Here is a 26,237-nt window from a genome sequence, read left to right on the forward strand (position 1 = left end):
TAGTGATCTACTCGTAGTTGCAAGGTGAACGGGTGTTACTAGAGACCGACAAGCCGAGGTGTCTACCGAAGGACACCCCTGTTGAGTGGCATTACGAATAACTAAACCCATAGAATGTGGTATTTGTAGGCTAGTCTCTTGTTTTTCTAGTAAACAAATAGTATGGTAATCTACACAGCGCTTCCCTGCGCTATAATGCAGACCTGTTCTCCAGATAAGTGGGCGGGCACGGCTGGTTCGAGGGACATGCATCCTCGAAATATAATTCCACAAGAGCATGAGGCGACACACTCGCCATAGGACAGGAGGGGATGCGAGAATGGCCCGCGTATACAAGTGGCTTGCATCGCCTAGGACCATCGTCGATCTATGTCTCTGTTCCTACAACAGCAATTGCAACTCAAAATAGATCCTTGCAAACACCAAGCCGAATGTCCTCCAACCTCTGAACCAGCTCCTTCCAGAAGCTCTCCTCCAACACCTTTCCCTCATCACTCTCCACATTCGGTCCGCTCGGGTACACTTTACAATCCATCAAAAACTTCCCGTGCGTTTCCACGCCAACGACAGGACTCGCAGCATGCACTAGGGTACGGCTTCCAGCTTCAGTTGTGCGCGCGACAATCTTCATTGCAATGCCCATGAGAATCTTTTGAGACCAACCGGGTTCGTCTCGGAAGATGTCGGACGTGCATGCGCCGGGCGTCAGGCAGTTGATGATAACAGGTGAGTCTAGCGTCACGGGCGAAAGCCGAGCTATGCTGCGGACAGCATAGAGAAGAAGGAGCTTGGAGACGTTGTACCTAAATCTTGGTCAGCTATGGGCCTGGGTGTAACTAGTGCAGCAGAAACGCTCACCGATCACCCATGTCCGTCTTGTCCTTGTCGTTTAGTGCTTCGAGTAACGACCCGTCCGTGCATTTTTCCTGAAATTTGGCAAGATATTGCAGGTCGCTCCCTACAAACGACAGGTGGCCGACCTTGTCGTAGGCTTTGCCGCTCTCCCTAAGCTTCGGCAGCAGCAGCAGTCCCAACAGGATCGGACTGATCACATTGACAGTGATGTGGCTCTCCATGCCCTCCTCCACTTTCCAATGCTGAGTCAGTATACCCGCATTTTGAACCATAGCATCTAGCCTGTCCAGACCCTGTGCCCGCTGAGCAAACGCCTTGATCGAGTCATAGCTAGATAGGTCCAGTGGCCAGACTTCTAGGCGGGACGGATCTGCCTGCGTGGTTCGTACAATCTCTACAACAGCGGCTTCGCCTTTGGAAACTGTGCGGACGGCTACGATGACTTTGGTAGCGTTGAGACGTATGAAGTGGCGTGCGGCTTCGAGGCCTAGGCCGGTGTTTGCTCCTGTTACGATGATTGTCTGGCCGGTGAAGTCTGAAGTCGGATAGGGGAGCTTGACTAAGAATTGGGAATATGCGAACATCTTGGCGTAGGTGATTGTATCCATCATTGCTTAAGACAGGGAGTTCTGAACGAAAAAGCAGGTAAGGACGAGAAGGAGGAAGTAGCAAGATAGACAGTTGACTGATTTTTGGTTGTGGGTTGATTGAGCTACTGTGAACGAACTGGAAGATATATACAGAAGCTACACTTTTAGCTACTGGGCTACGGAGACAGTGCGGTGTTCAAGATAGCAACAACTGAAAGCTCCGTCGGACCAATATTTCCTCCGCTTGAATTACAAACGAGCTCTTATGTTCTTATCGGTCTAAAGTGCTGGTGGAGCGGGCAAGGCGGAGTGTAACCGTACCGCAGCATCTGTGCCGATTGCCAGCTGCTTCAAGCAAGGAGAAAGGCGTTGCATGTTGCGTTGAGTGCTTGATAATCCGGATCTGATCTACCCGTGGATGTCGATCCGTGCCTGCAGCTTCCCATCTCTGCAAATCCGCTTATTGTACCTAGTTAAGTTCATGAGCATCCTTCTGCGCTTTGTTGAACAGCCTCACGGAGGTTTCAATAAAAGCAACCTCATGTACCCGGAACTGCGCAGACGAGAATCCGCAACGCATGATGCCTTCCTCCCCATAGATTAACTCAGGTCACGAAGAATGCTCCAAGTCACAGGCTATCCGCATGCCAGCGGCTATCCCTCTCCCAGAAGGGTTGATTGGCTGCCGAATCTGTTGCAGGATAGAAAAGTCTTCTGGATAGCTAGGTCTAAAGGATGCTGTTGTCGAATATGATGGCTTCGCGTCCGGATCAGGGAAACATGCGCATTACTCTGCGCAACCGGTGCTGGAAAGTTGCATTAAGATTCTCGATGATACAGACTTGTGATCAGGTCATCGTGACCGCGATTTGTTCTTCCAAATATATGGATTTGAAAGGTTGCTCGTGTAGTGTTTTGTGTCCGCACAAGCCAACTCGCGTTTCGATTGATATGATGTATACGGAGACCACCTGAACCTTTATCACATACTCGTGATACTGCTACAGCTCCATAACTCTCCTGGGTAGCTGTCAATACTCACCTGATGTACCTTAGGCACCGTAGAGCCCGTCGGCATCCCATAGTCACGAGTTTGGACTTTTGACGTTTACATGATGTCGGCGGGAGAGGAGCACAGACCACGTCAGTTCAGGTACGGGAGGTTTTGTAAGCAACACCTTACGAATTTCGAGTCGCAATCGGCTGTCATTCTTTGCATCTTCTCAAGCGCTCTGTTGTCGTCTCCTTCCTGTACAATATGTTCCGATCAGCTTCACGGACATATCTCTCGTCGTCACTGCCGCGCTACACGCCCAGAGCGGCCGCCGCTCGAAGGTTTCTCAGTACTGCACCTCCACATCAGAAGTCCCGGAGTTGGAAGAGCTCAGCTGTGAGATGGGGTCTCGCGATTGGAGCAGTGTACTACTATAACACCAGCAATGTGTTCGCCGAGGAGCCAGCATGTAAGCACCCTGCGCGAACCTCGTCGGCGCATCAGCGATGAATCTAACAGTGATTGCACAGATGCCGCGCCTTTACCAACAACAGAGCATGAGACGGAGGAGCTACCCACCGTCGACTCCCTCTCAGCCCGACGACGCCAACGGTCATCATCTCTGAAGCCTTCAGATGCTCCGAACATATCAATAGCGTCGCCCCCAGCGGCGGCTGGAGCTCTTGGGGAAGCTGGCGCAGCAGTAGGGTCGCCCGGAGAGCTTGAGGAGGAAGCGGATCAACAAGGCGCGTTCAATCCAGAGACGGGAGAGATCAACTGGGATTGCCCGTGCTTGGGTGGTATGGCTCATGGCCCCTGTGGCGAGGAGTTCAAGGCGGCCTTTAGCTGTTTCGTCTACTCCAAGGAAGAGCCAAAGGGCATGGATTGCATTGACAGGTTCAAGTGGGTCGGATTGGGCTCATTCTGATGTTGCAGAAGGCTAACTAGAGATGACAGGGGCATGCAAGACTGCTTCCGACAGCACCCAGATATCTACGGATCTGAACTCGATGACGACGACGACGACGAAGAAGCAAACGAAGCGAGCGCACCGCACGGAGAGGGCGTTGCTGCTCCCTCCTCCAATGCAGAACGCTCATCCCCACCAAACCCTCCTCCACAGCACGAGCGCGCCGAGAAGGTAGCGGATGTCAAGCCGCACCACCAACCTGAGCCACAGCATGAACAGCAGCAAAACCAGGAACGGGCGAAGGGCGCGGCACAGCAGGTGTCGCAGGACCACGCGCCACAGAGCGAGAGTAATGATCTCGTGCCGAAGTCGGCGCATGACGCCAAGTCAAGCAACGAGAGCGAGTAGAGTCGATGGTACTATAGACGGGCAACCACGATGTAAATCATGTATTTTACAGCATAGCATAGGATTCTGGGGTTTGTATAGTAGAGCATTATTGCGGCAATGAAGCCCCGCTCTATCCTTGACTGCTCGTGGGCCGGTGATAGTCTTTCGCGTATCTACAGCCGCAAGCCATCTCGTGACGAGCTTAGGACGCGTTTCCAAATACAACGCCTTGTAATAAATCTCCTCACGACTCAACTAATTGCTTCTTTGGCGCGACTGGCTCGACGCATCGCTGGACCAGGGTGACGTAGCGAGGTGTTGCAGGAGAAAGCTTGGAAACATGTGACGCGCGAAGCTCTGACCTGCTCCCTCGGACATCTCAAGCGAGCAGAGAGAAGGCGGGCACGAGAGCTGCTGTTTCTCATCCATCAATCATCTGCTACTGCCTGTCCAACGCCGCAGTCGTTCTTCAGGGATCCATCTCGCTCTCCTCCCGTGTCGCGTCCCTCCTGTGCATCCATCTTCGACAACAGCTGCTCGAGAAGCTCCAAGCTCCAAGCTCCAAGCTGCAAGCTCCAATCTCCACCTAAACCACCATGTCGTACGCAGCGGTTGCCGCGAGCGGCCCCAAGCAGTCGGACGAAGAGGTAAGCTATAGCAGTCCGCTTCCAATAACAATAGTTCATGGGCTGACTCCGACTTAGAAGTAAGTCAGATTTTCTACTCCAGGTCGTGTCCTTGCATACACCGGCCAAGCGCGCAGGACATCAGTGGTGGATACATTTCGAGAGTACACATCCTCGCAGAGATGCTGGCCTGCGCGCAAAGCCTTCGAGCTTCAAACTACGAAGCAAACGGCCAAGCCGAGGAACAGGCTTGCGACAATCCAGCGTGATCACCATTTCTTGGAAGTCACACTCCGTCATAGGCAGCGGCTGCTCCCGCGCCTGCCCTCCACCTGCATCTCACGACCACCTCCTGTCTCTCTATCCTTGCCACACCCCAAACAATGTCCGCGCCAATGACATATAATGTCCATCTATGTCTCGCAGTCGCACGGCGCGATTCCCATCCCCACACCACCCATCACCCCGTCATGCAGCGACACCGAGAACCCGCTCACTGAAGAAATCCTCTCGTCTCTGCTCAAAGTACAAGCTGCTCACCTTCACCGTCATCGCAGGCGCGCACCGCCGATGCCGGAAGTCGAGCGTACCGACGACTCGGTCCACAGCCTCGTCGACGTCGACAGCCCCCACATCTCCTCCGTTCCCTCCGACTACGAGTCGCAGTCCATCAAGACGGACACCCAGGCCGAGCGCATGGAGCACGAGGAGGAGGATCGCGAGCTCCAGGAGCTCCAGCAGAAGGAGGAGGAGGCCAAGGAGAAGGCGAAGGAGGCGAAAGACAAGGCTAAGGCCAAGGCGAAGAAGGCTGGCAATGTCATGAAGGAGAACTCGGATAACCCGGTTGTCATTGGCAATGCCGTGACTGTTGGCATTCTCGGCGCGGTGTTGGGTTATGGCGCGTACAGGAAATACTCGGCCGGCGAGCTTACCTGGAAGGTCGTGGGTGCTTGGGTGGGTATCGTTGGGCTGTTTGCAGCGGGTGATTACTATGTCAGCCAGTAAGTGTTGATTTTTCAGGTTGTAGGTCCTTCGAGGAGGAGGTGGCGAAGTTACAAGGGCCGGCGTATCAGACTCGTCGCACGTCTACTGGGCTGCCGTTGCTAGATTAAGGCCACAAGCACAAAGCTGACTTCTTTACAGACGCCTGTTCAAGAAGTACCCGCCAAAGAAATAGGCTGGGCACTCGGTTCTCCGTGGGTGAAACGGTTCCTGACGGTTCATATGGTGGTTCTTGTCCTCTTGTTTCCAGGCTCAGCGCATTGCCCTTGGCTTTCCGGTTTATTGTAGTTACATGTACTTCTTGAAACATCCACAACGCTCTTCTCTTCATAAAGATAATTAGGCGTTTCTCCACGACCAGCTCGACGTCACGAGGCTTTGGTTATCCATAGCTACCGTCTGACGGGAGACGATTTGAGCTCACAACGTCCTGCTTGATTGATCCACATGTAGCACCGCAGCTCTCTTTACCAAGTTCTGCCCTATCTTTGCTTAGACTGCTTAGTAATCTCTATATTGCCATAAAACACTGCGGCACTCAAACCTCCGATGAAGACTAATACTAAATCTTCGGAACACCTATAGCTTGAGCCAATCACACCCAGGATGGAACGAAGCATGCCACATAGGACAATGTTTTTCTGTTCGGCGCTGAAGGGAATTGCTCTTGCCTTTCTAGAAATCATCAGTGGTTATAAACGTCCAGCGCGATGCTGCATCGTTTACGATAGTACTTAGTTTCCCCCCTTCGGAGCGTTTTATGACTCGAACAACATGCTGAGATTAGTCAGATGTCTCCTCCACCTCAGCAACCTCCCGTCCCTAGCTAAGCCTTACTCTATCTTAGTAGCTTACCAGTAAACACCACTACCATCAACCAGTCCCGTGGGCTCTCGTGTCAGCGTCGTACCGCGATTCCTCGTCAAGCTACGCATCCGGTAATGGTGACAGCAAAGTAGAACACCACGTTTCCGATCGCCTTTGGGAATCTTGGGAAGCTAGTGTCAAGCTTGTCCGCTCTCCGGAGGGGGTTACCAGTAAGAAGTGGTACGAAGCGGAAACGGGATTCTACCTCCGTCGCCGATGTCCTACGATACCTCGACAAGCACCGAATCTAGCAGTGATGGCTAGCAGAGTAGAACACCGCATTTCCGATCGCCTTTGAGGATCTTGGAGCGCTACCATCTAGCTCACTCCACGGAAAGATGGACCAGCGGAACCACTACCCATTGGAACAGATCCCCTTCCTCAGCAACGTCTTGCGATACGTCGCCAAGCTCTTAATCTGGTAATACGGATCAGCAGAGTAGAACACCGCAACAAAACTCCCATTCTCAAGCTTGGGACTCCTGGCATCAACCATGGATCGTTCGCTCCTCGGCAGAATGAGCTCCACACTACAATGTCAGCAAGAGGGAAGCTCACGTGGAAGACGTAAGCGGTTTCCTTACACTGCGTGCTCGTTATCCGTTTCCGAGAAATGCGTGGAACGGCGTACGTGTGGAGGGACAGGGTCGTACCGTGGTGGAGGTATGTACTAGCAGGGGGCTGGGAGTTGGAGGGATACTCACGCACGTGGAATCTGGGGCAATGCTTTACGATAGTTAAAGGCTTGGAGGCTGTTTCGGGGGGGTAGGGGTGGGATTTCGGGGCGCTGTGACGGCTTGGAGGAGCGTGCTTTGGTTTGATGGAGTGGGGCTAACTAGATGGCGGAGGGGCGATGAGCACGCTGCCGGGTTCAGAAGTTTTTTGCATCTGTCTTGATGTTGATACAGGAGCGTCTCTCGAAGTTGCGTCATTCTTGGTATATGATGAAAGCCTGGCGCCAGCGGTGCGGATATACGGATTTGACGGAATCTCTGTATGGATAGGATGTGTACCGGAATGCAGGATGAGCTGTAGGAAATGAACAACATACATATATTCTCTGAATCGGTATGCCCAACGAATGTAGAGTTGAAGTGTACAGGCTCCCACAGCTCAAGTCTGCATGGCAAGGACCACAGTCAAAGCACGGAATGATTACAGACAATCGACTCTAACGGCACGTTAGGGTTCCAAGGGCCGTGTAAAAGGTAGAAATGTAGGGCAAGGGTGTGGTGTGAAGCAGGGTGTCAGATCTGTAAGATTTCCGAGTGGAGCTACATCTCATGTATGGGAGTGCACAGCGTTTCATATCTGAAGGTAGTCTCTCTCTAATAGAAGGGTAGATTTATCGCCGATGGCTACAACGAAGACGCCTTCGGCCCTTCGGCACATGTTACAGAAACGCTGACGGAGTTTTAGAAAGCACAGAAAAGCAAACAAGACGCAGCGATCTTAGCCGCCCAAAACAGCAACAAAGTTTCCTAGCAGTGAGTTTGACAAAACACATAGCGAGAGATGAGCTTGTCACATGGCACAACTCAAGCTTCCTCAGGTGCTACCACCTCGGCCTTCGTCTACCGAACAGATCTCTTGCCCGGAAACCGGCGCGACCAAACCCAACTCTCCTATCCTCATAATCGTCATAGTCGTCATCATCGTAATCCGACTCGCTGGAATAACCGTCGCCAAAGTCGTCGTCCATGGCATATTCCCTCCCGCCGTAGTAACCGAATCCCCCGCGAGGCACCTGCGCAATAGGCAACCTTGCCGACCTCCCAAATCCCGCCCATCCACCGCCAAAGAACCCCCCGCCGTGCCTACGCGGTCGTACGAACCCCCCGAAGCCGTGCCGTCGGGGAGCTGGGGGACCGAAGCCGCCGTAGCCTCTCCTTCCTCCACCGCCGTAGCCGCCGCCATAACCGCCTAAGTCTAGACCCTCAAACACGTCGCCCAGCCCGTCGTAGTCAAGCTCGTACCCGTAATTCCGTGCTTCTTGCTGGGCGCGGAAGCGCGCCCTGTTGGCCCGCTGGTTGTCGTGGCCGCCGCGGTGGTCGTAGCCGCCGAGGTAGGGTGGGCCGCCGCCGCCAAAGCCACGGAACATGTTGTGGAATGGGTTGTGGAATGGGATGTGGACCTGTTGGTGGAATTGTTGGCGGTTGTTGCCGGGGCCGCGGTCAAGGTCGTTGCCGATGTCGATGCCGCGGTGGGGGGGACGGCGATGGCCTACCATGTGGGGATAGGGCGGGAGGGCGCCTGGGAGAGGCTGCTGGGGGCTTTTGGGTGATGTTCCGGCCGAGAGACTTTCCCGGGAAGTTTTTGAGTCCCTGAGGTGTTTTGCTAGCCGAACAAGTTTTGAGCGGTCGACGGTAGGCGCTCAGGTAGTTTCTGCTATGAAGATAATGATAACGGACTCGAACCAGGTCGAGGTAGCAGAGATGATGCTGGAGCGTATGAGATGTGACGAAAGCAGGGAGAAGGTGAGGAGAGGCCCCCGTTAGATGTTTGTCTAAATATTTTGCTTTGTATTACAACGGCGCAGCAGCAAACGACATTCGCTTGGCGCAGGATAGTAGGTTGAGGCACTGCGGCACCGGTACCCCATCTCAACAGGGCGCAAAGCCTACTTATATGAGCAGTGGCAAAAGCAGATTGTCAATGGGCCCCATATGTTAGCGTCGTGCGAGATGGGTGAAAGAAAGTAACTTGTAGAAGTCGCCGGACCGGACCCTGAATCGTCTTTGAGTGTTTCTATCCACCAAGGTGTGTCTGGATTGACGGCGAAGTGACGAGGCTACGACGAATAAGACAAGGTTGCAGCGGAGATGACGATGCTATAGCGGAAATGGCGGTAGAGGGAAAGGAATCGAGAGTTTCTCTGAGAAACAATTGGAAAGGCGTGAGGCTGCGCCAGGACTGGTGGCCTGCGGTACGCCGAGCAAACTGCAGAAGCAAACATTTACTGAATAGCCGGCCAATTGGTGGCAGATGGTGTACAATCTCGACAAACATGGAAAGAGGGGCCCGTAGGGCATGCCCATCCTAGCCTACCTACCTTCTACCTAGGTATCCATACCTACCCTCCTTGAAGAGAGGCTACCCGAGTATACCTAGGAGTTCGCGCGAGGCTGCGGGTCCTGCGTTTCGGGGACGCTTCTCGAATGCCTTAGGAGATGACTAGCAAGTAACAATGACAAGCACCAAGTTGAAGATGTACACCTGAACAGCCCAGAGTACTGCGAGGCTTACGTAATGACGCGAGCTCAATTTTGCCCAGCCTCAGTGAGCGCTGCAAGCATTTCCCACACCGCGAACAACCGCGCCCTGAGACACGACCACTCGACCTTCGACCAGTACACCTGCATCAAGCTTCTCAGTCGCCCACAGGTGTGTCCACGCGTGTTGAGAGTTCAATCAGCGACTGCGCAAAGGAATCTCTACTAATTCGGCAACAGCCCGTTCCACCACTACAGCTTTCGAACTCCTACATACGCCACATCCACACATCCAGCCCGCCGTGTTGCATCGCGACTATTGTCTCCACACACCTTCGAAATGGCACCTTCTACGTTCGCTTCAGCTGCAGCGGGAAACAATGCAAACTCCACTCGCGCCGATGGTGGCGGAGATTGGTCAGTCCCTTTTGTTTTCTCGCAGCGCCCTTCGCGGCGCAGTCGTATAACCAGTACCGCTTGGTGGTGTTCTGCTGTTGCATTTCGCGTCTTCCTCGCCACCACGCGACTCCCACTAGGGGTGTTTGCAGTCCAATACCAGCCCACCTCACCAACTTGTTCGCTAACTTGGTCAAACGTAGGCCTCGCCGCACAAACGGTGCAACGCAGACCTTTCGCAGGCCCTCTCACGCTACCACCCTGTCAGCTTCCTCCCAGTCGCGCGACACTCCTTCCGGCGCTGCGGGAGTATATATACCTCCTCATCGCAGCGGACCCGCGCCCGAAAGCAGGTACAGCAGAGACCAGCTCCTTCAGTTGTTCAAGGCTCAGAAGGAAGCTGAAGGGTTTGGCGACGGACTCTCCGCTCTGTACGTTGGTGGATGGCAGCCTTACATTGCGAATGGTACCTCCAGCAACACATGGGGCAGGAGAGAGGACCATGGCAAGGAGAATCACAGCGCAGATGTCTGCTGGGATCGTGATGGTACCGTACAGCCACTGGGGCTGGCCGAGATGACGGAGGAGGAGAAAGAGCACTTTTCCACTTCGGTGAACTCACCGCTCAAGCCGCCAACCCAGAACAACAACAAGGAGGGCACTCCAAAGGATGGATTATCGTTACGGAAGACTTCAATCTCCCAAGCACAGAATAGTCCCAGCGCGTTTGGTCTCTCATCGCCTACCACGGCTCGTCCGGGGAACCGCCGGCGGGAGACTAGCGATGCGTACCCTTTCCCATCCCCGAATACATCTCGCTTCTCGCGCGAAGACTCCAGTGCTGCTACTCCGCCCCCCGCACTGCTCAGGAGGAGGACGGATCTGAGCAAGGAGTCGATCTCTGCGGCTGCGGCAGAGGATAAGGATAGGGAGAAGCCTCGAGAAGGCAACTCGGAGAACACCGAGCCTTATAGTAATCTCAAGCGGAGCACGACACAGCCTCTCAGCGCAGGACTCAATGGACCTTCCTCTCCTTGGAGCTCAACGCCCCAGAGCACCGGGTTTACTCCGATGGGCGCTTTCGGCAGTTTCGCGCTTGGACCCGCATCTGGCCAAGCATCAACGCCTACAGAGAAGAAACCCGGATTTGGGAGCGTCAGGGGCGCCAGCAGATTCAAGGATTTGATGACCAAGGAAAGCTCTGAAGATCTCGGGAAGGCCGTCAAAGAGAAACCGTCCTTGGGTAGCCTTGGGAAGGTTAATGAAGAGAATTCTGATCGACAGACATTGTCTTGGATGGAAGCTCGTTCCAATCGCCAAACAAGCAACGGCACAGATTCGTTCCCAGACGACGAAAATGTCCGATCAGGCAGCGCTGCGCTTGGAGGGGCGCAAGATAGCCCTCCCCGCCGCCAGCCTTTCCCAGGTCTGGGAACCCCAAGCCGACAGGAGTCCAAGGACGAGTCGGCATTCTCTGCGTTTGGGATGAGTTCTGACGTCGGGTTCCGAGATTTGCTCCACGGCCGTGATCCTTATCAACATCAGACACCGCAGCATCGTAACGTGACCGGCGCACCCGAACCAATGAGCCCTACTGATACAAATCCGTACCGAAGCCCGGAGCATGAGCGGGGAGGCGCTGAGGACGTCGATGCTGATGAGGCTGACGTCCAACACACTCACTTGCCCGGTCTTGGAGGGTTTACAACTGAAGCGGTACAGCCATCTGGTATGCTGCCGTTCAGCGGCCTTGCGGGTCTTGGTCGCGTGTCCGCGCCGTATGATGCGGCCGCTAGTGACAGGAGCCAAACGTCAAGCGTGGGACCATCCAGGGGCTTTCCGAACCTTGGTGGACTCGGTGGTTTGCCTGGACTCGGAGGAGCTGCTGCTTGGCCGCCCGCCCCCCAACAGTCTATTGGCACCCCGATTCGAGATAGGGCCGCGTTTGGTGGTCCCTTCGGAGAAGGTGCGTTCGGCTCTGTTGGCGAATTGCAGTCGCCAAGCCTTGCAGGACTCGGATCCAGCAGTATTTTCGGGCCCAACTCGAGTAGCGGCTTAGGTGGCACCGGCACAATCGGTCGGAGCAGTAAGATGGGATCGTTGTTTCCTGCAGCCATGCAGGAGCAGATGCGGGTTGGTGAGCAAGCTCGTCAGATGCACGAGGAAGGTTCGATCGATGATGATCGTCATCAACCTGCACTAGCGCCATTTGGGCGCAACGCATTTGGCAGTACTGCTCCAGGAAGCATCGGTCCTGTAAGAGAGACCGAAAGTCCTTTCCGAATGGGTGGTCGCGGCATTCTTGACGACCTTCTCGGCGGTACTCTACGAGGTGCTGAGAGTCATTACGCAGGCGAAGCGGTCGGGTCACCAATTGGCCAGCCGCCTAACGTGTTCCAGTCGGCAAACCTGGCGTCAGTCGGCCAAGGGCCCATCGGAACGCAGAGAAGTGTGCAACCACCCCAACCGCAGAGCGTGGGCAGCTCAGCCTCTTCTCAACCTCCTGCAGCTCAACAGAGAACCATGGTCATGCCTGACCGGATGCGGTGGATCTATCGTGATCCTCAGGGCAACACCCAGGGTCCTTGGTCGGGTCTTGAGATGCATGATTGGTACAAAGCAGGCTTCTTCTCTCCCGAGCTCCTTGTCAAGAAATACGAAGACCCCGACTACGAGCCGTTGGCGCAACTCATCCGCCGTATCGGCAACTCACGCGAGCCGTTCCTAGTGCCTCAGATCGGCATCCCTCACGGACCACCTACCACACAGGTCGGCAATGTTTGGGCTGGGCCAGGTCCGCTCCCTAGCGGTCCTACATCTTCCTCCGCAGCTCAGCCCCCGTTCGCGAGCAGCTTCCCAAGCTTTGGTACGACCTTGACCGCCGATCAACAAAACGCTCTGGAGCGGCGCAAACAGGAGGAGCAGTATTTGATGGCACGCCAGAAAGAACATCTTGCACAGCAGCAGGTGATGGCTAAGCAGATGCAGTTGCAAGGCCAGCATGGCATGGTACCGCAGCAGCTCCACCATCATTCCAGTGCCCATAGTCTGCATAGTCAGCCAAGCTTTGGCAGCATTACATCCCCTGGCGGATATCAGCCTTCGCCTACCCAAGGCCCTCTCCCGGGCTCACAAGGGGTACCGGGGTTCTTCGACAATTCCTTTAGAGCACCACCAGTACCTGGGGTCGGTCCAATCGGCAGTATTAGGGAAGAGGACGTGCCTTCACTCATGGAGCAGCTTAACCTTGGCGGCCGTGGCGGCCAAGCACGCGGTGGAGTTGGTCCGTTGCCTTTCGGTTTGCAACAGCAGCCAGAGCCTAACATGCACGCGCAACAGGTCGCAGCTATGCTCAACGATCGTTCGCGTCTCCAACGTGAGCAAGCCGAACAGGATTCGCGAATGGCCCAGAACGAGCAACAAGCTGCTCAGGGTTTCGCGGATCGCCTGCAGCAGTTCCAGGAGCTTAGAGGTGAAGAACAAAGGGCTCAAGATATCAGCGCATCCCAGCCACAGCAAGGCGTCATTGGCAAACAGCATGACGAGATTAAAGCCATTCAAGACCAGATGAACAGAACACGGCAAGAGGTCGGTCGGCAACAGCTTCAAGCTGAAGAGCTCAAGCAGCAAAAGATGCCCCAGGCCCAAACCCAGACTGGACCCACCGCCAGAGAAATCGTGTCTTCTTCCAGCATGGCTGAGGTGTTGTCTCTCACCGAGCAGGTGAAGGCTGCATCGGCGAAGCAGTCACCGGTTCCCCAGTCACCTTGGGCGAAGATTGACACTGCGCTGCCGCAGCCTTTCCCACCACCACAATCTAGTTCCCCCCTACCTGCCCCCGCAGCGCAGCGGAAGCAGAATCTGGCCGATGCTTTGAACGAAAGCTCACGCTCACGATCGGAGACCCCTTCGGTCGACACACCCAATGCCTCTATCGCGCCGTGGGCCAAGGAGCCCAGCGAAGCACCCAAAGGCCCATCGCTCAAGGAAATCCAAGAGGCCGAAGCCCGCAAGGCTGCACAGCAGGAGGAACTAGCAGCAGCAGTCCGCAAAGCTGCTCTCGAAAAGGAGATGTTCGCCCAAGCCACGCAGCAGGCGCCAGCCCCTGGTTTGCCGTCCAGCTCAACGTGGGCCAGTACCGCTTCGCCAGTCAACCCCACCGCCTTCGCTCCCTCGGCTTGGACTAAGCCTATTGCCAGCAAACCGGCTAGCACAGCGACACCTACCAAGAAGACGCTCCAGCAGATCCAGAAGGAGGAAGAGGCACGAAAGCAGCGTGCCGCCGCCGCCGCCGCCGCCGCTGCGTCCATTGCCTCCTCCGTCGCTATCCCTGCGCAAGCCTTAGCCACAGGCAAGCGCTATGCCGAGCTCGCGAAGCAAGCCGCGCCCTCACCCAGCAACGCTGGCGGCGTGTGGACGACAGTCGGCGCGAGTGGCAAGGTCAAGACGCCCGCTGCTCCTGTTCTGGCTGCGCCAGCTGCAGCCGTCAGAGCTCCTACCAGTGTTGCTACTCCGTCTGCGGCTGCGAAGCCGAAGCCGGCGCCGGTCAGGAGCGTGACAAGCGGGCAGGTCAATGCGCAGGAGGAGTTCAGGAAGTGGGCCGTTGCTGAGCTGAAGGGTGATATTAGCGCCGGTATTAATGGTACATAACCCCCTTGCTGCTTCTCCGCCTCCCCCCCACCCCCTTCCCCCTCCTAAACTTTGTTGGTATAGAGCAGAAACTGACCATGCTCACAGTCAACGACTTCATCACAACCCTCGTAACCCTCGGCTCCGCCGCCGACACCGACATCATAACCGAATCCGTGCACGCCATCTCCAAAACCATTGACTCGCGGCATTTCGCAGAGGAGTTTGTAAGGCGGCGCAAGCTGGCTGATAAGGGGATTGTTGAGGCCAGCGGCACGGCTAGTCCCGCTACGGAGCCCAAGACAGGGGCGGGGGCGGGGTGGAGCGAGGTTGCGAAGAAGGGGCCGCTGGTGGGTAGGGAAAGGGAGGAGGTTGGGGGGAGTGGGTTTAAGGTTGTTCCGGCTAAGAAGAAGGGGGGAAAGAAGTAGGGTGTGGTTGGTGGGGAAGTGTGGGGAAGGGTGTATGATTAGAGAGTAAAACGCCGTCGCTTTTGATGCTTGGTCCATCGAGGTGGTTCCACCGTGGTCGCTGCGGACTATGTGGGGGCTGTGATGTGCGGCTAGAATGCGCTCCAGAAGCCCTCGCAGTGACACCAAAGACGATGCCATTCCTTAGCTAAATCGATACAATGTGCTCAGAAGTTTTTTGAGCATCTGTTTGGTCAATGTTTCCAAGTGGCGAGAGAGAGCTTCAAGCACAGCAATAGTTGTTTGCTACAGAAATTGTCCTTACTTCAAAGGACGCATCATCTTTTTATGTTTACCGAGACGCCCCATTGCAGCTACATTCCGCACAGGAAAGACGGCCACAATGCCAGTGACTGTTGTGAAACCTAGCCCAGAAAGGCATACAAAGCCCGCCATTGCGGAAACCGTAATTCTTCGTCCGTGAACAGTTTGTGTGGAGCATCGAGAAGCCAGTCATGTTCGTAGTTGTCGTTTTTGCTGAGCCAAGCTACTGCGAAAAGGCCACCCGAACCAGCTCTAGCATCCGCTTTTCTTCATGCACACCCTAAAGGATACTGCAGGCAAGTTCCCATGCCATTGACCCAGCGACCAGAGGGACGCTTATCATGACGCGGCCGCACCGGTCGTAACGCCGTCCTGCACCGCAGCAGGCTTCTCTGCCGGCTTCGCGACCTCAGGCGGGACCTCAGCGCCCTTGGCGGGCTCAGCATTGTCCGACTTTGCGGCAGGTGCCGCCTCGTCCATTTTGGCCTTCTTCGTCTCAGAGTTGTCCTCCTTCTGCTCGCCCTTGTCCTCAGCATCGTCTCTGCGCCTCTTCCCCTGGCGGTCATCATCCCTGCGATCCCTTCTGTCGCGATTGTCACGACCTCTGCCGCCCCGCCCACCCCCTCGCCCCTTGAAATCCTTCGATTTCTGGAAGTCCTCCCTCCTGCCTCTCCAATCCTTATCATCGCGATCACCGCGTGGACTTCTGCTCCTGTCCCTCCTTTTGTCGTTTCGGTCGTTTCGATCACCCCGGCCACGTCCACCCCTCCCACGGCCCCTACCATTAAACTGCGGCCGCTCGCTCGCCTGGATTTTGCCGGCCCTAATATCCTCCGTCTTGCCCTCAACATACTCCCTCTTGCTCATGATCTTCAGCTCCCTGCCCTGAAACTTCGGCTTCGGGTCCAGCGCCAAAAACGCCTTCTGCGTGTCCTCGCTATCAAACTCGACGAACACCGACCCCTTGAACGTCTTATCCTGCCACGTGCGCCGCAGCCGAATCTGGTTCGTGGGCCCGTACGGCATGAAGAAGGCCTCGATGTCGAATTGCGTGGAGGGTCCTTCCTCGCCGAACCCTTTGGCGTAGATGCTGCGCGGCATGGCCTTGTCCTCGAAGATCTTGATCTTCTCGTCGTCGATGTCTTTGCCCACCTCTTCGGGCAGAGGCGTCTTTCGGCGGAGCTCGTCGTCGGCGGTTACGTCGAGGATGGAGGAATCGCGCAGGGCGGCGACGACGGCGGAGTAGGGCTGGAAGTGTCGCATCCGCTTGAAGGAGTGGATTACTTTGATCGGGACGGCGCGGTTTTCGTGCCCGCCTACGAGGTCGAGTAGGAATTTGTCTTGAATCAGGTTTGAGTCGGAGAAGTAGAATTCGACCTGGTGGGGATGTTAGCTTGAATATACTGACGATGTACGGTGGGGGCTGAGTGTGAGATGTCGTGCCTGCTTTCTGATCTCGTCGGGGTCGCTGCTCTCGGCTAGAGCAGAGAAGTCGGTCTTCACGTTGCGTTGGGGGCGCGAAAATGGTTTGCGCTCCCGATCGTCGCCATTTCGCCGTGTCCTCTCCTCTGGCTTTTCCGTCTTGGAGTCACCATTGGCGGTTGGCGCGTCGTCGGCCTTGGTCGGCTCGCCTCCTTTGGCTCCTCCAGTCTCTGGCATGACGGTTTCAACTGGCGCTGCGCCAGCGGCTTCAACGGTCTGTTGTCGCACTGTCAGTACTGCGCCAACTATACAAAGCGTTCCCGACGCGCTAACGGATTGCGCGCTTATTTGGGATGAGAAGCAGTGAAAGTAGCACGATGTTCCCCAAGAGTTTGCAAGCGCGCGAATTACTTACCTCCGCAGACTGGCCTTGTTCCTCCATATTCCCAGCTTGATTGGCGACGGTCTGGTCGTTCTCGAGGGAAGTGGCGGCAGGATCGGTGTCTGCGACCTCAGTCTCCATTGCTGCCATTGTTGCGTCCTGTGTGTTTCGAGTACTTGGTGCAAGGTGAGCAGTGAGCAGTGAGCAGTGAGCAGTCGGCGGAGTGTCGAAGTGAAAGACTCAGAAATTCTCGGTGCAGTGGTGGATGGAGCTTGGGCCACACCGAGACTTCGAACCAAAAGTCAATCGCTATGGGCATCGCCGCACCCTGAATTGCGCCAGAGGTACTCCGTATATACCCCCAACCATCACACTGCTAATCTCAAAATGAGGAGGAAGGTGCCCCACGGGCTCAAGAGGCCTGCAAGTCCACCACTCAACCCACACCCAGCGTGAACAGATCTAACAGCCCCTCGCCTCGCAGAAAGTCCGCCAGACATGGAACAAATACAACCTCTACAACATCTCCCGCATGCAAACCCCCACCGCCTACGACAAGACCTTCTTCCAGCAAAAATGGAAATCCAAGGCCCTGACCCGCGCCTACCACGGCGAGCAGATCAAAGAGAAGCACTGGGAGCGCATGTTCCGGCGGAGCATCCCCGCCGTCGTGCCCATGGACCACGAATACCTCGCGAAGCACGACGGCTCCGAGCTGGCGGCGGGGAGGGGCAGCGGGCTGGATGAGGCGGAGAAGGGGCGGAATCCGGCAAAGACGCCGTATATGCAGATGACGTTCCATCCGACGGAGAGGAGGCTCGATACTGCGATCTTCAGGGCGCTGTTTGCGAGTAGTGCGCGGCAGGCGCGGCAGTTTGTCACGCATGGGTTTGTTAAGGTCAATGGCAAGAGGGTAAGATCATGTGGCGGGGTGCGAGGGGAGAGAACGCGCTGACGGCTGCATAGATGATATATCCGGGCTACATGCTCAATCCGGGAGACATGTTCCAAGTCGATCCCGAGCGCGTCATGTGGGCCACCGGCGCACGCAAAGACCAGGACAAGTACGAGACGTCGGGCGAGTACATGACCACTCCCGAAGAAAACGAGCCGGTGGACGAAGTCGCCGAAGAGGACGAAGACGCAAGACCCGCAAGCGCCGAATCCCCCTCCACCGCCTCCGCAGCCGACGCGCCCGAAGCCACGGAACGCACGCCCGAAGAACTTCGCAAAGAACTCACAGCGCTAATGGACCAAGCTAAGATCCTCCTCAAAGACCCCAAAGATCTGAGCCCGAAGCAAAAAATCGAGTTGCGTTCATTCCGCACGAACCTAAAACGCGCCATCTCCCGCAACAAAGCCACAGAGTCCGAGGCCGAGGACTACGAGTCCCAACTCGCGGCCCTGACGGCTCGTCTCGCCGTCTCCCCCTCTTCCTCTAACTCCTCCACCTCCTCCGCCAACACCTCCGCCGTCCCCACGGAGGTTGAAGATCTGACCAAGGAGCAAGCAAAACTGCTCAAAGAAGCCCTCCAACGCGCCCACGAGAACCCCTACGACCCTTCCAAACCCTACCTAACACCCTGGGCGCCACGGCCCTATATGTCCGCCTTCGCGTTCATACCGCGCTACCTCGAGGTCAGCCATAGCATCTGCTCGGCTGTGTATCTGAGACATCCGGTGGCGCGCCCGGGGCTGGCGGAGGTGCCGACGCCATTTCATAAGGAGACCAATCAGCTGGCGCATGCGTGGTATTTGAGGAGACGGTAGTGTGGGGGCGTTGTGGGGGAGGGTGTGTTTGTAGGTTATGTATTGTGTATAGAGGGAGGGAGTGCATGGTAAATATGTTTGTGTATACTTGTACGGTTACTTCATGCAGCATAGTATCTGCTCGGTATAGAAGGTTGCCCTCAAATCGCCGGTAGATGAAAGACTCGATAACTATTTGTTCCAAAATGCCAAAAGGGGTTACAAAGGCCGGTCCTGCACCCAAAGCCGCTTCCCTTGCTCTGTTAGCATCCTAACTACTCACTCGGTCGATTCAAAGGCAAAAAGAAAAACATACAGCGGTAGGTATTCGCTAGTGGTCACCCACCTAACTACTAATCTACCGATTCAAAGCTTATGTAGTGGCAGAGCGGACGGGATACCCAGTACTCTTTGATCTATGGCCGTATGTGCTGGGTTGAAGCTGGAATTACGATATACAAGCCCACACAAAAGCCGTGTAGTCAAACGGCGATCAAACACCATCCTGCTTAACGGTATCCCAATCTCCGCCATGTGGAATACTCTCTTCGGCGTTCTCTTTATAGCGAGCAGCAATAAACCCGCTACCCAATTCCTCGCCAGCTTTATATGCGTTCAGCGTCGCTATGCTCTGTCACTAGAACGCCAGGAGCCTCCCAAAACAGTTCAAGCTCACAGCGCGCGATTCATGCGAACACGGTTGGAGATTCTAAAGTGATTTATAATGATTCAAAAATTCAGATTAGCGAGACAATTTTTTTCATTAAAGCAAGGCACCCATAATCTCTAAGCACTAGCAAAGATAGAAGGCCCGTTTCTCTGGTTTCTAAAGCGGCTTACAATATGAATTCTGTGATCGACCATTTGAACCTCATCCAACAACTTCAAATTCACACTCTCTTCAAACCTTGAAGTGTACACCACTATAGACGGAGCCAAAATCCTCCATCCGAGACTCGGTGCTGTGGGGCACTGGGGCTGCGCCCCTGGGAAAAGATATCCGTCGAAATTGGAGGAAAGTCGTTCCAGATAACCGGTACGCCTTGCCAGCACTTCCCCGGAGGAGAAGTCACGGGCTTCGTCCTAGAGACTCCTTCGTTTGGTACTGATCCTGCAGGCTTGCCGACTGCTATCTACTTCTCCGGAGACACGGTGTACATGGAAGAGCTCGCGGAGATCGGCTGGAAGTGGCACATCACCGCTGCTTTGCTTAATTTGGGAAATACGGTAATGCCGTTCCCTAATGCCCCACTGCAAATCACTTTAGATGGCAAACAAGCTGCAAGGCTTCTTCGCGAGATTGATGCCGACGTTATTCTCCCTTTGCACTTTGAGTCGTGGACTCATTTCACTGAGTACGAGGATGATCTTGCCAGAATCTTTAAGGAGGAGGGTATTGAAGACAAATTGTGCTGGCTTGTTCCAGGCATTGATAGAAAGGTACTTTGATTTGAGGTAGCTCCGTTTGGCTTATATTAGAGTATTGCAAGGGATAATCAAAATTCGGTATCTTAGAGATGGCCACCATGATTTCAGTTGCTTGAGCTGCGATACACGCCGAGAAACATCAATGACTGTAATACTATTACTGGAAACAAAGAAGAGATCGTGACATCGCGGCCGCGGGGCTGATAATCGTCGATGTCGTTACAGGGGCTCCACGGTTCAGCGCCCCCACCCTCGGTTCTTAAGCAGTTTTGTTAGCGAACCTCACCAAAAGTGACCTAGGCCGTGAGCGCATTAACCCATCAACCTCACTGTCGTTATAAAGCCTCAAACTCACTAGTATTATCTATCCAAACTCCTAAACTTAGTAGTAATAGCTCTATATATCTTAAACTACACTAGGAACCTTATTATCGACCTCCTTTTAGCTAAGTACTCATACCGCCGTATCGTAAGGGCTATTTAAGTAGATGCTTTAACTATATAGCTTATTAAGCGCAATCTACATATTACCGGTTAGGTATACCTTATTACTATATTAGGGCCTATAAGGCTTTTAAATTAAGAGGAGATAAAGGTACTTCTTTATTATTTAGTCAAAAAGCTAGAGCTCTATCTAGATAAGATATACTAGTTTATTTAGAATAAGTTTAGTAAGATTATATTACGGTAGGTATTATCTAAATATCTCTAAGAGGTAGGGTGGACTAGAAAGACTATAAGTTTTATATTCTATAGATAGAAGTTAGCTTCTAATATAGATAGGTTTAAAAGATTACTATAGTATGTAATATAAAGCTTTACGGGTACTATCTCTACTTTATATTATAGTTTCACTCCTCTTAGCTTATCTTTATAGATAAGTCTAGTACTAATAAACAAATTAGCTTTCAAAAGATAAGTTAGTTACTATAAGAGTAAATTCTAATATACTAAGAGTATCTAATATATAGTAAGCGGTTTTAGATCTTATCTATATATATAATAGATAGTATCCTCGACGCTATTATCTATAAGGGTATAACTAATACTACTAGATTTAACTAGTAGCTAGAATATTATATCTTACTCTTGTGTAGCTAGTATTTAGGTAAGAACTCTATAATTATTATAGATAACGCGTTCTTCTATTAGTTATAGTATATCTTAAAGCTATTTAAGCGGTATAGTATTAAGCTTATCTTCCTTCTACTATATTCGCTAGACTTAAATCTAATTAGGGAGTTTTTCTTAGAGCTTAAAGTATTTATTATAAAGAACTAATATCTTTAGGCTAAAATAATAGATAAAAGCAATAAAACGCTTAAGAGATTTCTATATTAGTATATAAAGGAGGTAGGATATAATTACTAGCATGCGCGCGCTTATTTTTAGCATTTAATAGTTAAATTTACTAGTAAGAATATTATTAAAGGGTGAAGTTTAAATTCTTATTATAGGTAGGGTTAAGATTAGGTTTTTAGAGTTTACTTTACATTCTCCGCTAATTAAGAGCATTTTAATAGTTTTTGTTATATATTTCTATAGAGCTGACGGAGAGCCTAAAGCTAATCTTTATATAATAGATCTAGTAGACCTTAACTCAGCCTTATCTAAAAAGATTCGTATTAAATATTAACCTAAACTCCCTTACCGCGCTTATTAATTATAACCTACTTAAGTTATATACTATTATTAGCTATAAAGTCCTTATAAGCTATATAAGTCTACTATATCTTTATATTACTAATTACTACTCTAGTAACTTTCTTTTTAATACTACGCCTTAAGCTATTTTAGTTACCCTATCTATCTTTTAAAGTAAAACTTATACTTAAACCTTTAGATTACTAGCATTTAGCTTTAGATACTAGCTACTAGTAGCAGAGTAGCACTATTTATTAATATTATTATAGCTTCTATAATTATACTAATACCTCCTTATTATATACTTATACTAGATTAGCTCGCTAGTAGTATCTTTAGCGTTTAGCTCTCTTTTAAGCTAGTTTATTATATTAGTAGCTCCGTCTAGATATTCTAGAGCTAGTAGCACTTATTTAATAAACTTCTAGGTGAGTTTAACCCGTAGCAGCATTATTAGATACTAAACACTATAAGATTTAAGCGCCTTATTAACGTGGTTCTAGCTTAGAAGGATAGTATCTATAGTAAGCGGCATGTTTTTAGCCTTTTAAAAATTACTATAAACTCTTATAGAGTAAGATACCTCTTAAATAATCTTATTTAGCGTCTTAGCGGCTAGCTATAAGGTTTTTTTATATTTTAGCTTATACTCCTAGTAGTAGGTAAGATCTATAGTAGCATCCTACTCTATATCTTTAATAATCTTATAGTTATTTAGCTTTAGCGTCCACGCAATATTATATTTAATAGTATTAGTAGTAGTAGTAGTTAAGACTAGTAAGAGCCTAGTTTATAAATAGTGTGTCTCTTTAGCTAGTAGCTAACTATTTATAAAGAACTCGTCGACTATCTCTTTAATCTTAATACTACTATCTATCTTATAAGCCCTCTTAAACCGGTTGTTAAACTCAGTAAATAGCTAATAATATTAGATAACCGCAGAGTGCTAAAGCGCTTAAGTTTAGCTAAACTTAAGTAGCTTTAGTAGTAGCTAGCTAATAAAAGGCGGCGGCGAGCTATCTAGTACTAGCAGTAGCTATAAGCTATTTTAAAGACTACTAGCAAGTCGAAAATCTTTATCGTACTACTAGATATGCGCTTAAATCTATATATTAGGTGTAGAAGCCGCTAGAGTAAGAGATTAGGTAGCACTAGCCGCTCTACTATCTTATTTAGGAGCGGTTTTAGCTAGTTAACACTTATTCTTACGCTTACCTATTTTAGAAAGTTTATATAGAGCTTTCTAGCTTCAAATAAGGCTTTAAATAAGGACGGTGAGGTTAGTGAGGTTGATAGGTTAATGCGCTCACGGTCTGGGTTACTTTTGGTGAGATTCGCTAACAAAACTGCTTAAGAACCGAGGGTGGGGGCGCTGAACCGTGGAGCCCCTATACGATGAGTCCTCGAATCTGTCCTCAATAAACCAAAAAGTACCATGCTACTCGGGAACGCTACCAGCGCGCACATGCAATCTTCTTTGTACGTTAAGCGTGAGATGAGTTTCGGGGGAGCTGGGTGAGTATGTGAGGCGGGTAAAAAGTGTCCCGGCGAAAATCTCGCTGCGAAACTTAAGATTTCTAACCACGCCTCGCTTTTCCCTTACCGCTGCTCCTACTAATAAGATAATAGATTACTTAAAACGGTGCGTAGAGCTAGAGAGTCGGATAGCATAATACTAGATAGATTTTTAGCACTATCTCAAGCCTCTAGAAAGTTATTATATAGGTGACAGTCGAGTTTTACGGGGACGCATTTTATCCGCCCGACGTGTGGTGAGCCGGGGTGATCCTACGAATCTACTCCGTACCGTGGCTTAGACGGGAGAGAAGGCGCAAAAAGGGGGACCAGGCAACGTTGCCAAAACCATGGAACACTTCTCCGGTCAGCCTTGCGCCAAGAGTGTCCCGCAACTTGTGCAATCATGCTCGGTAACGATCTCGAAGACACTGCAAGCTGCTCACGCCAGACTGGGTTCTCATTCATCCACTGCTCCTGCCGCCCAGCGTTGTCGCCGCATCTCACCGTACCATGGACTCGCTCAGCATTACGGCCAGCATTATTACTGTCCTGCAGCTCACGAGCAAAGTGATCGAGTATCTAAATAACGTTAAAGACGCACCAAAAGACCGCGCACGGTGCGCAATTAAGGCATCAAATATCTACAATCTCCTCACCACTCTAAGGTACCGACTCGAAGAAGGAAGCTCCAACGAGCCATAGTATACGGCGATCAAGGCACTCGGTGTACAGAATAGGCCCTTAGATCAGTACAGGCATGTGCTGGAGCAGCTGCTACCTAAGATAACAAATAGTAGTGGAATCAAGAAGATGGGCAATACTCTTATATAGAAGCTTAGCAAAGAGGAGATTGCAAATACGCTGTCGAGGATGGAGCGTTTGAACACGCTTGTGCAGATTGCTCTGGAGATGGACCACTTGTTAGTCTCTTATCAGACACTGCAAGGCGACATTGCTCACACGTTTAGCAAAATGTCTCAAGCGATCAAGAATGATACCGACCTTGTCAGGAAGTCGATACCCGCTCTGGAAATGGGGATCGACGCAGTTCAGCAAGAACAAAACCGTCAACAATGCCACAACCTTTCGGAATGGATTTCTTCGACCGATTTCCCCACTCAGCAATCCGATTTCATTGCCCGGAGACAAGAAGGAACTGGTCTGTGGTTCCTGGACTCTCCCAAGTTCGCCAAATAGATTCATGAATCGAAGCAGACTCTGTTCTCTCCAGGTATCCCCGGAGCTGGCAAGACAATAACGGCCGCAATCACGATTAATCACCTTCTAAGAACAGTGCAAAATAACACTACTAGGGTGGCCTATGTATACTGCAACTACAACGCGCAAGCAGACCAGACCACCACTAGTCTACTTTCCGCCATCCTGAAGCAACTGGCGCAGGCCCGCCCATCCATTCCGGAGCCCGTAGCACGTCTGTATGACTGCTATGCCAAACGAAAGACGAGGCCGTCGCTTGAAGAGATCATCAATGCTCTGCAATCTGTACTCAGCAACTACTCAAGCGCATACGTTGTCGTCGATGCTCTGGACGAATGTCCGGACAAACATGGTACTCGCAGCCAGCTTCTGGCGAAGCTCCGTGATCTGCAAAGTAAAACAGATCTACGCCTTATGGTTACTTCTCGCTTTATTCCGGACATTAAGAACACTTTTAAGTCAACGCCAAGGCTAGAGGTTCGAGCAAGCAATGCGGACGTGAAACGCTTCGTAGCGGGCCAGATGTACCGGCTTCCCAAATGCGTCCAACGTGACGACGAGCTGCAGGGCTTCGTGCAAGATAGAATTGCTGATGCAGTGGATGGCATGTTAGTATTTCGCATCGCTGTTTACTGCACTGCTAACTCACGACTCTGCCAGGTTTCTCCTTGCTCGTCTCTATGTAGACTCACTTCTTAATAAGAGAACCAAGACTAAAGTTCAGTCTACGCTGGCGATGCTTGATAAAAGCTCCAAAGCGCTCGACGAGGCGTATAACGAAGCGATCAAGCGAATTGATGGCCAACTACCTAACGACAGAGCGCTAGCAAAGAGCGTTCTTTCTTGGATTACATATACGCAGAGACCGCTTACTACGGGAGAGTTACACCATGCTTTAGCAGTGGAGGTAGGCGAAGAAGAACTTGACCCAGACAACATTCTTAATGTCGAAGACATTATCTCCGTCTGTGCTAGTCTTATCACGGTTGATAAGGAGAGCAATATCATCCGTCTCGTCCACTACACTACGCAAGAATACTTCGAGCGGATCCGAGAGGACTGAAACCCCACTGCTCAGCAGGAAATCGCGTCGACCTGTCTTACCTACCTCTCCTATAATACTTTCAAGAGCGGTAGCTGTCTAAGCGACAATGACTTCGAGAGCAGGATCGAGCAGAATGTGTTCTTAGAATATGCTGCTCAATACTGGGGACGGCATGTGCCAACAGTTCAGGAAGGTGTTTGTGAGCTAGCATTGTCCCTGCTTCAGGATAGCAACCTGGTGTCCTGTGCTGTTCAGACGATGATAATGGCAGAGGAGTCAGCTTACGGATTTCCGGGACTTGAGGAATCTAGTGAATATACTCAATCTTTCCCGACACAGTCGACTGGTCTGCATTTAACAGCGAGGTTTGGACTGCTATATCTATCAGAGAAGATTCTACAGGGTTTGGGCGGCGACACCATCCTTCGAGCCGACTCGAAGAATGAATACGGTCGTACGCCGCTCTCGTGGGCGGCAGAGCAAGGGCACGAGGCGGTAGTAAAGCTACTAGTCGAGCGGGACGACGTTAAAGCCAACTTAGAGGACAAAACCGGGTTTACGCCGCTCTTATAGGCGGTAATAGGAGGGCGCGAGGCAGTAGTAAAGCTACTAGTCGAGCGGGACGACGT

General features: G+C 52.0%; 9 protein-coding genes across 9 annotated transcripts; 6 read left to right on the forward strand and 3 right to left on the reverse strand.

Annotated features, from left to right (window-relative positions):
* Positions 1-400: 400 nt before the first annotated feature.
* On the reverse strand, positions 401-1,463 carry W97_02834 (uncharacterized protein; the record flags this gene model as incomplete). The annotated part of the gene is made up of 2 exons (XM_007780733.1): positions 401-803; positions 859-1,463. 2 exons carry the CDS (start codon positions 1,461-1,463, stop codon positions 401-403), a joined length of 1,008 nt encoding a protein of 335 aa, XP_007778923.1.
* Positions 1,464-2,703: 1,240 nt separating this feature from the next.
* W97_02835 (uncharacterized protein) lies at positions 2,704-3,757 on the forward strand (the record flags this gene model as incomplete). Its single annotated transcript, XM_007780734.1, has 3 exons — positions 2,704-2,908; positions 2,970-3,342; positions 3,397-3,757. 3 exons carry the CDS (start codon positions 2,704-2,706, stop codon positions 3,755-3,757), a joined length of 939 nt encoding a protein of 312 aa, XP_007778924.1.
* Positions 3,758-4,770: 1,013 nt separating this feature from the next.
* W97_02836 (uncharacterized protein) lies at positions 4,771-5,370 on the forward strand (the record flags this gene model as incomplete). The annotated part of the gene is made up of 1 exon (XM_007780735.1): positions 4,771-5,370. The coding sequence occupies one exon, from the start codon at positions 4,771-4,773 to the stop codon at positions 5,368-5,370; it is 600 nt and encodes a 199-aa protein (XP_007778925.1).
* Positions 5,371-7,789: 2,419 nt separating this feature from the next.
* On the reverse strand, positions 7,790-8,464 carry W97_02837 (uncharacterized protein; the record flags this gene model as incomplete). Its single annotated transcript, XM_007780736.1, has 1 exon — positions 7,790-8,464. One exon carries the CDS (start codon positions 8,462-8,464, stop codon positions 7,790-7,792), a length of 675 nt encoding a protein of 224 aa, XP_007778926.1.
* A 1,322-nt stretch (positions 8,465-9,786) lies between these two features.
* On the forward strand, positions 9,787-14,899 carry W97_02838 (uncharacterized protein; the record flags this gene model as incomplete). The annotated part of the gene is made up of 3 exons (XM_007780737.1): positions 9,787-9,863; positions 10,046-14,484; positions 14,580-14,899. The coding sequence occupies 3 exons, from the start codon at positions 9,787-9,789 to the stop codon at positions 14,897-14,899; spliced, it is 4,836 nt and encodes a 1,611-aa protein (XP_007778927.1).
* Positions 14,900-15,541: 642 nt separating this feature from the next.
* On the reverse strand, positions 15,542-17,147 carry W97_02839 (uncharacterized protein; the record flags this gene model as incomplete). The annotated part of the gene is made up of 3 exons (XM_007780738.1): positions 15,542-16,579; positions 16,607-16,900; positions 17,040-17,147. The coding sequence occupies 3 exons, from the start codon at positions 17,145-17,147 to the stop codon at positions 15,542-15,544; spliced, it is 1,440 nt and encodes a 479-aa protein (XP_007778928.1).
* A 246-nt stretch (positions 17,148-17,393) lies between these two features.
* Positions 17,394-18,776, forward strand: W97_02840 (uncharacterized protein; the record flags this gene model as incomplete). Its single annotated transcript, XM_007780739.1, has 3 exons — positions 17,394-17,405; positions 17,491-17,919; positions 17,973-18,776. The coding sequence occupies 3 exons, from the start codon at positions 17,394-17,396 to the stop codon at positions 18,774-18,776; spliced, it is 1,245 nt and encodes a 414-aa protein (XP_007778929.1).
* A 5,541-nt stretch (positions 18,777-24,317) lies between these two features.
* W97_02841 (uncharacterized protein) lies at positions 24,318-25,626 on the forward strand (the record flags this gene model as incomplete). Its single annotated transcript, XM_007780740.1, has 3 exons — positions 24,318-24,504; positions 24,577-25,171; positions 25,224-25,626. 3 exons carry the CDS (start codon positions 24,318-24,320, stop codon positions 25,624-25,626), a joined length of 1,185 nt encoding a protein of 394 aa, XP_007778930.1.
* A 246-nt stretch (positions 25,627-25,872) lies between these two features.
* On the forward strand, positions 25,873-26,181 carry W97_02842 (uncharacterized protein; the record flags this gene model as incomplete). The annotated part of the gene is made up of 2 exons (XM_007780741.1): positions 25,873-25,918; positions 25,997-26,181. The coding sequence occupies 2 exons, from the start codon at positions 25,873-25,875 to the stop codon at positions 26,179-26,181; spliced, it is 231 nt and encodes a 76-aa protein (XP_007778931.1).
* Positions 26,182-26,237: the final 56 nt, after the last annotated feature.

This window comes from Coniosporium apollinis, assembly GCF_000281105.1.
Source record: "Coniosporium apollinis CBS 100218 chromosome Unknown supercont1.11, whole genome shotgun sequence".
In the NCBI taxonomy this organism is placed as follows: domain Eukaryota; kingdom Fungi; phylum Ascomycota; class Dothideomycetes; genus Coniosporium; species Coniosporium apollinis.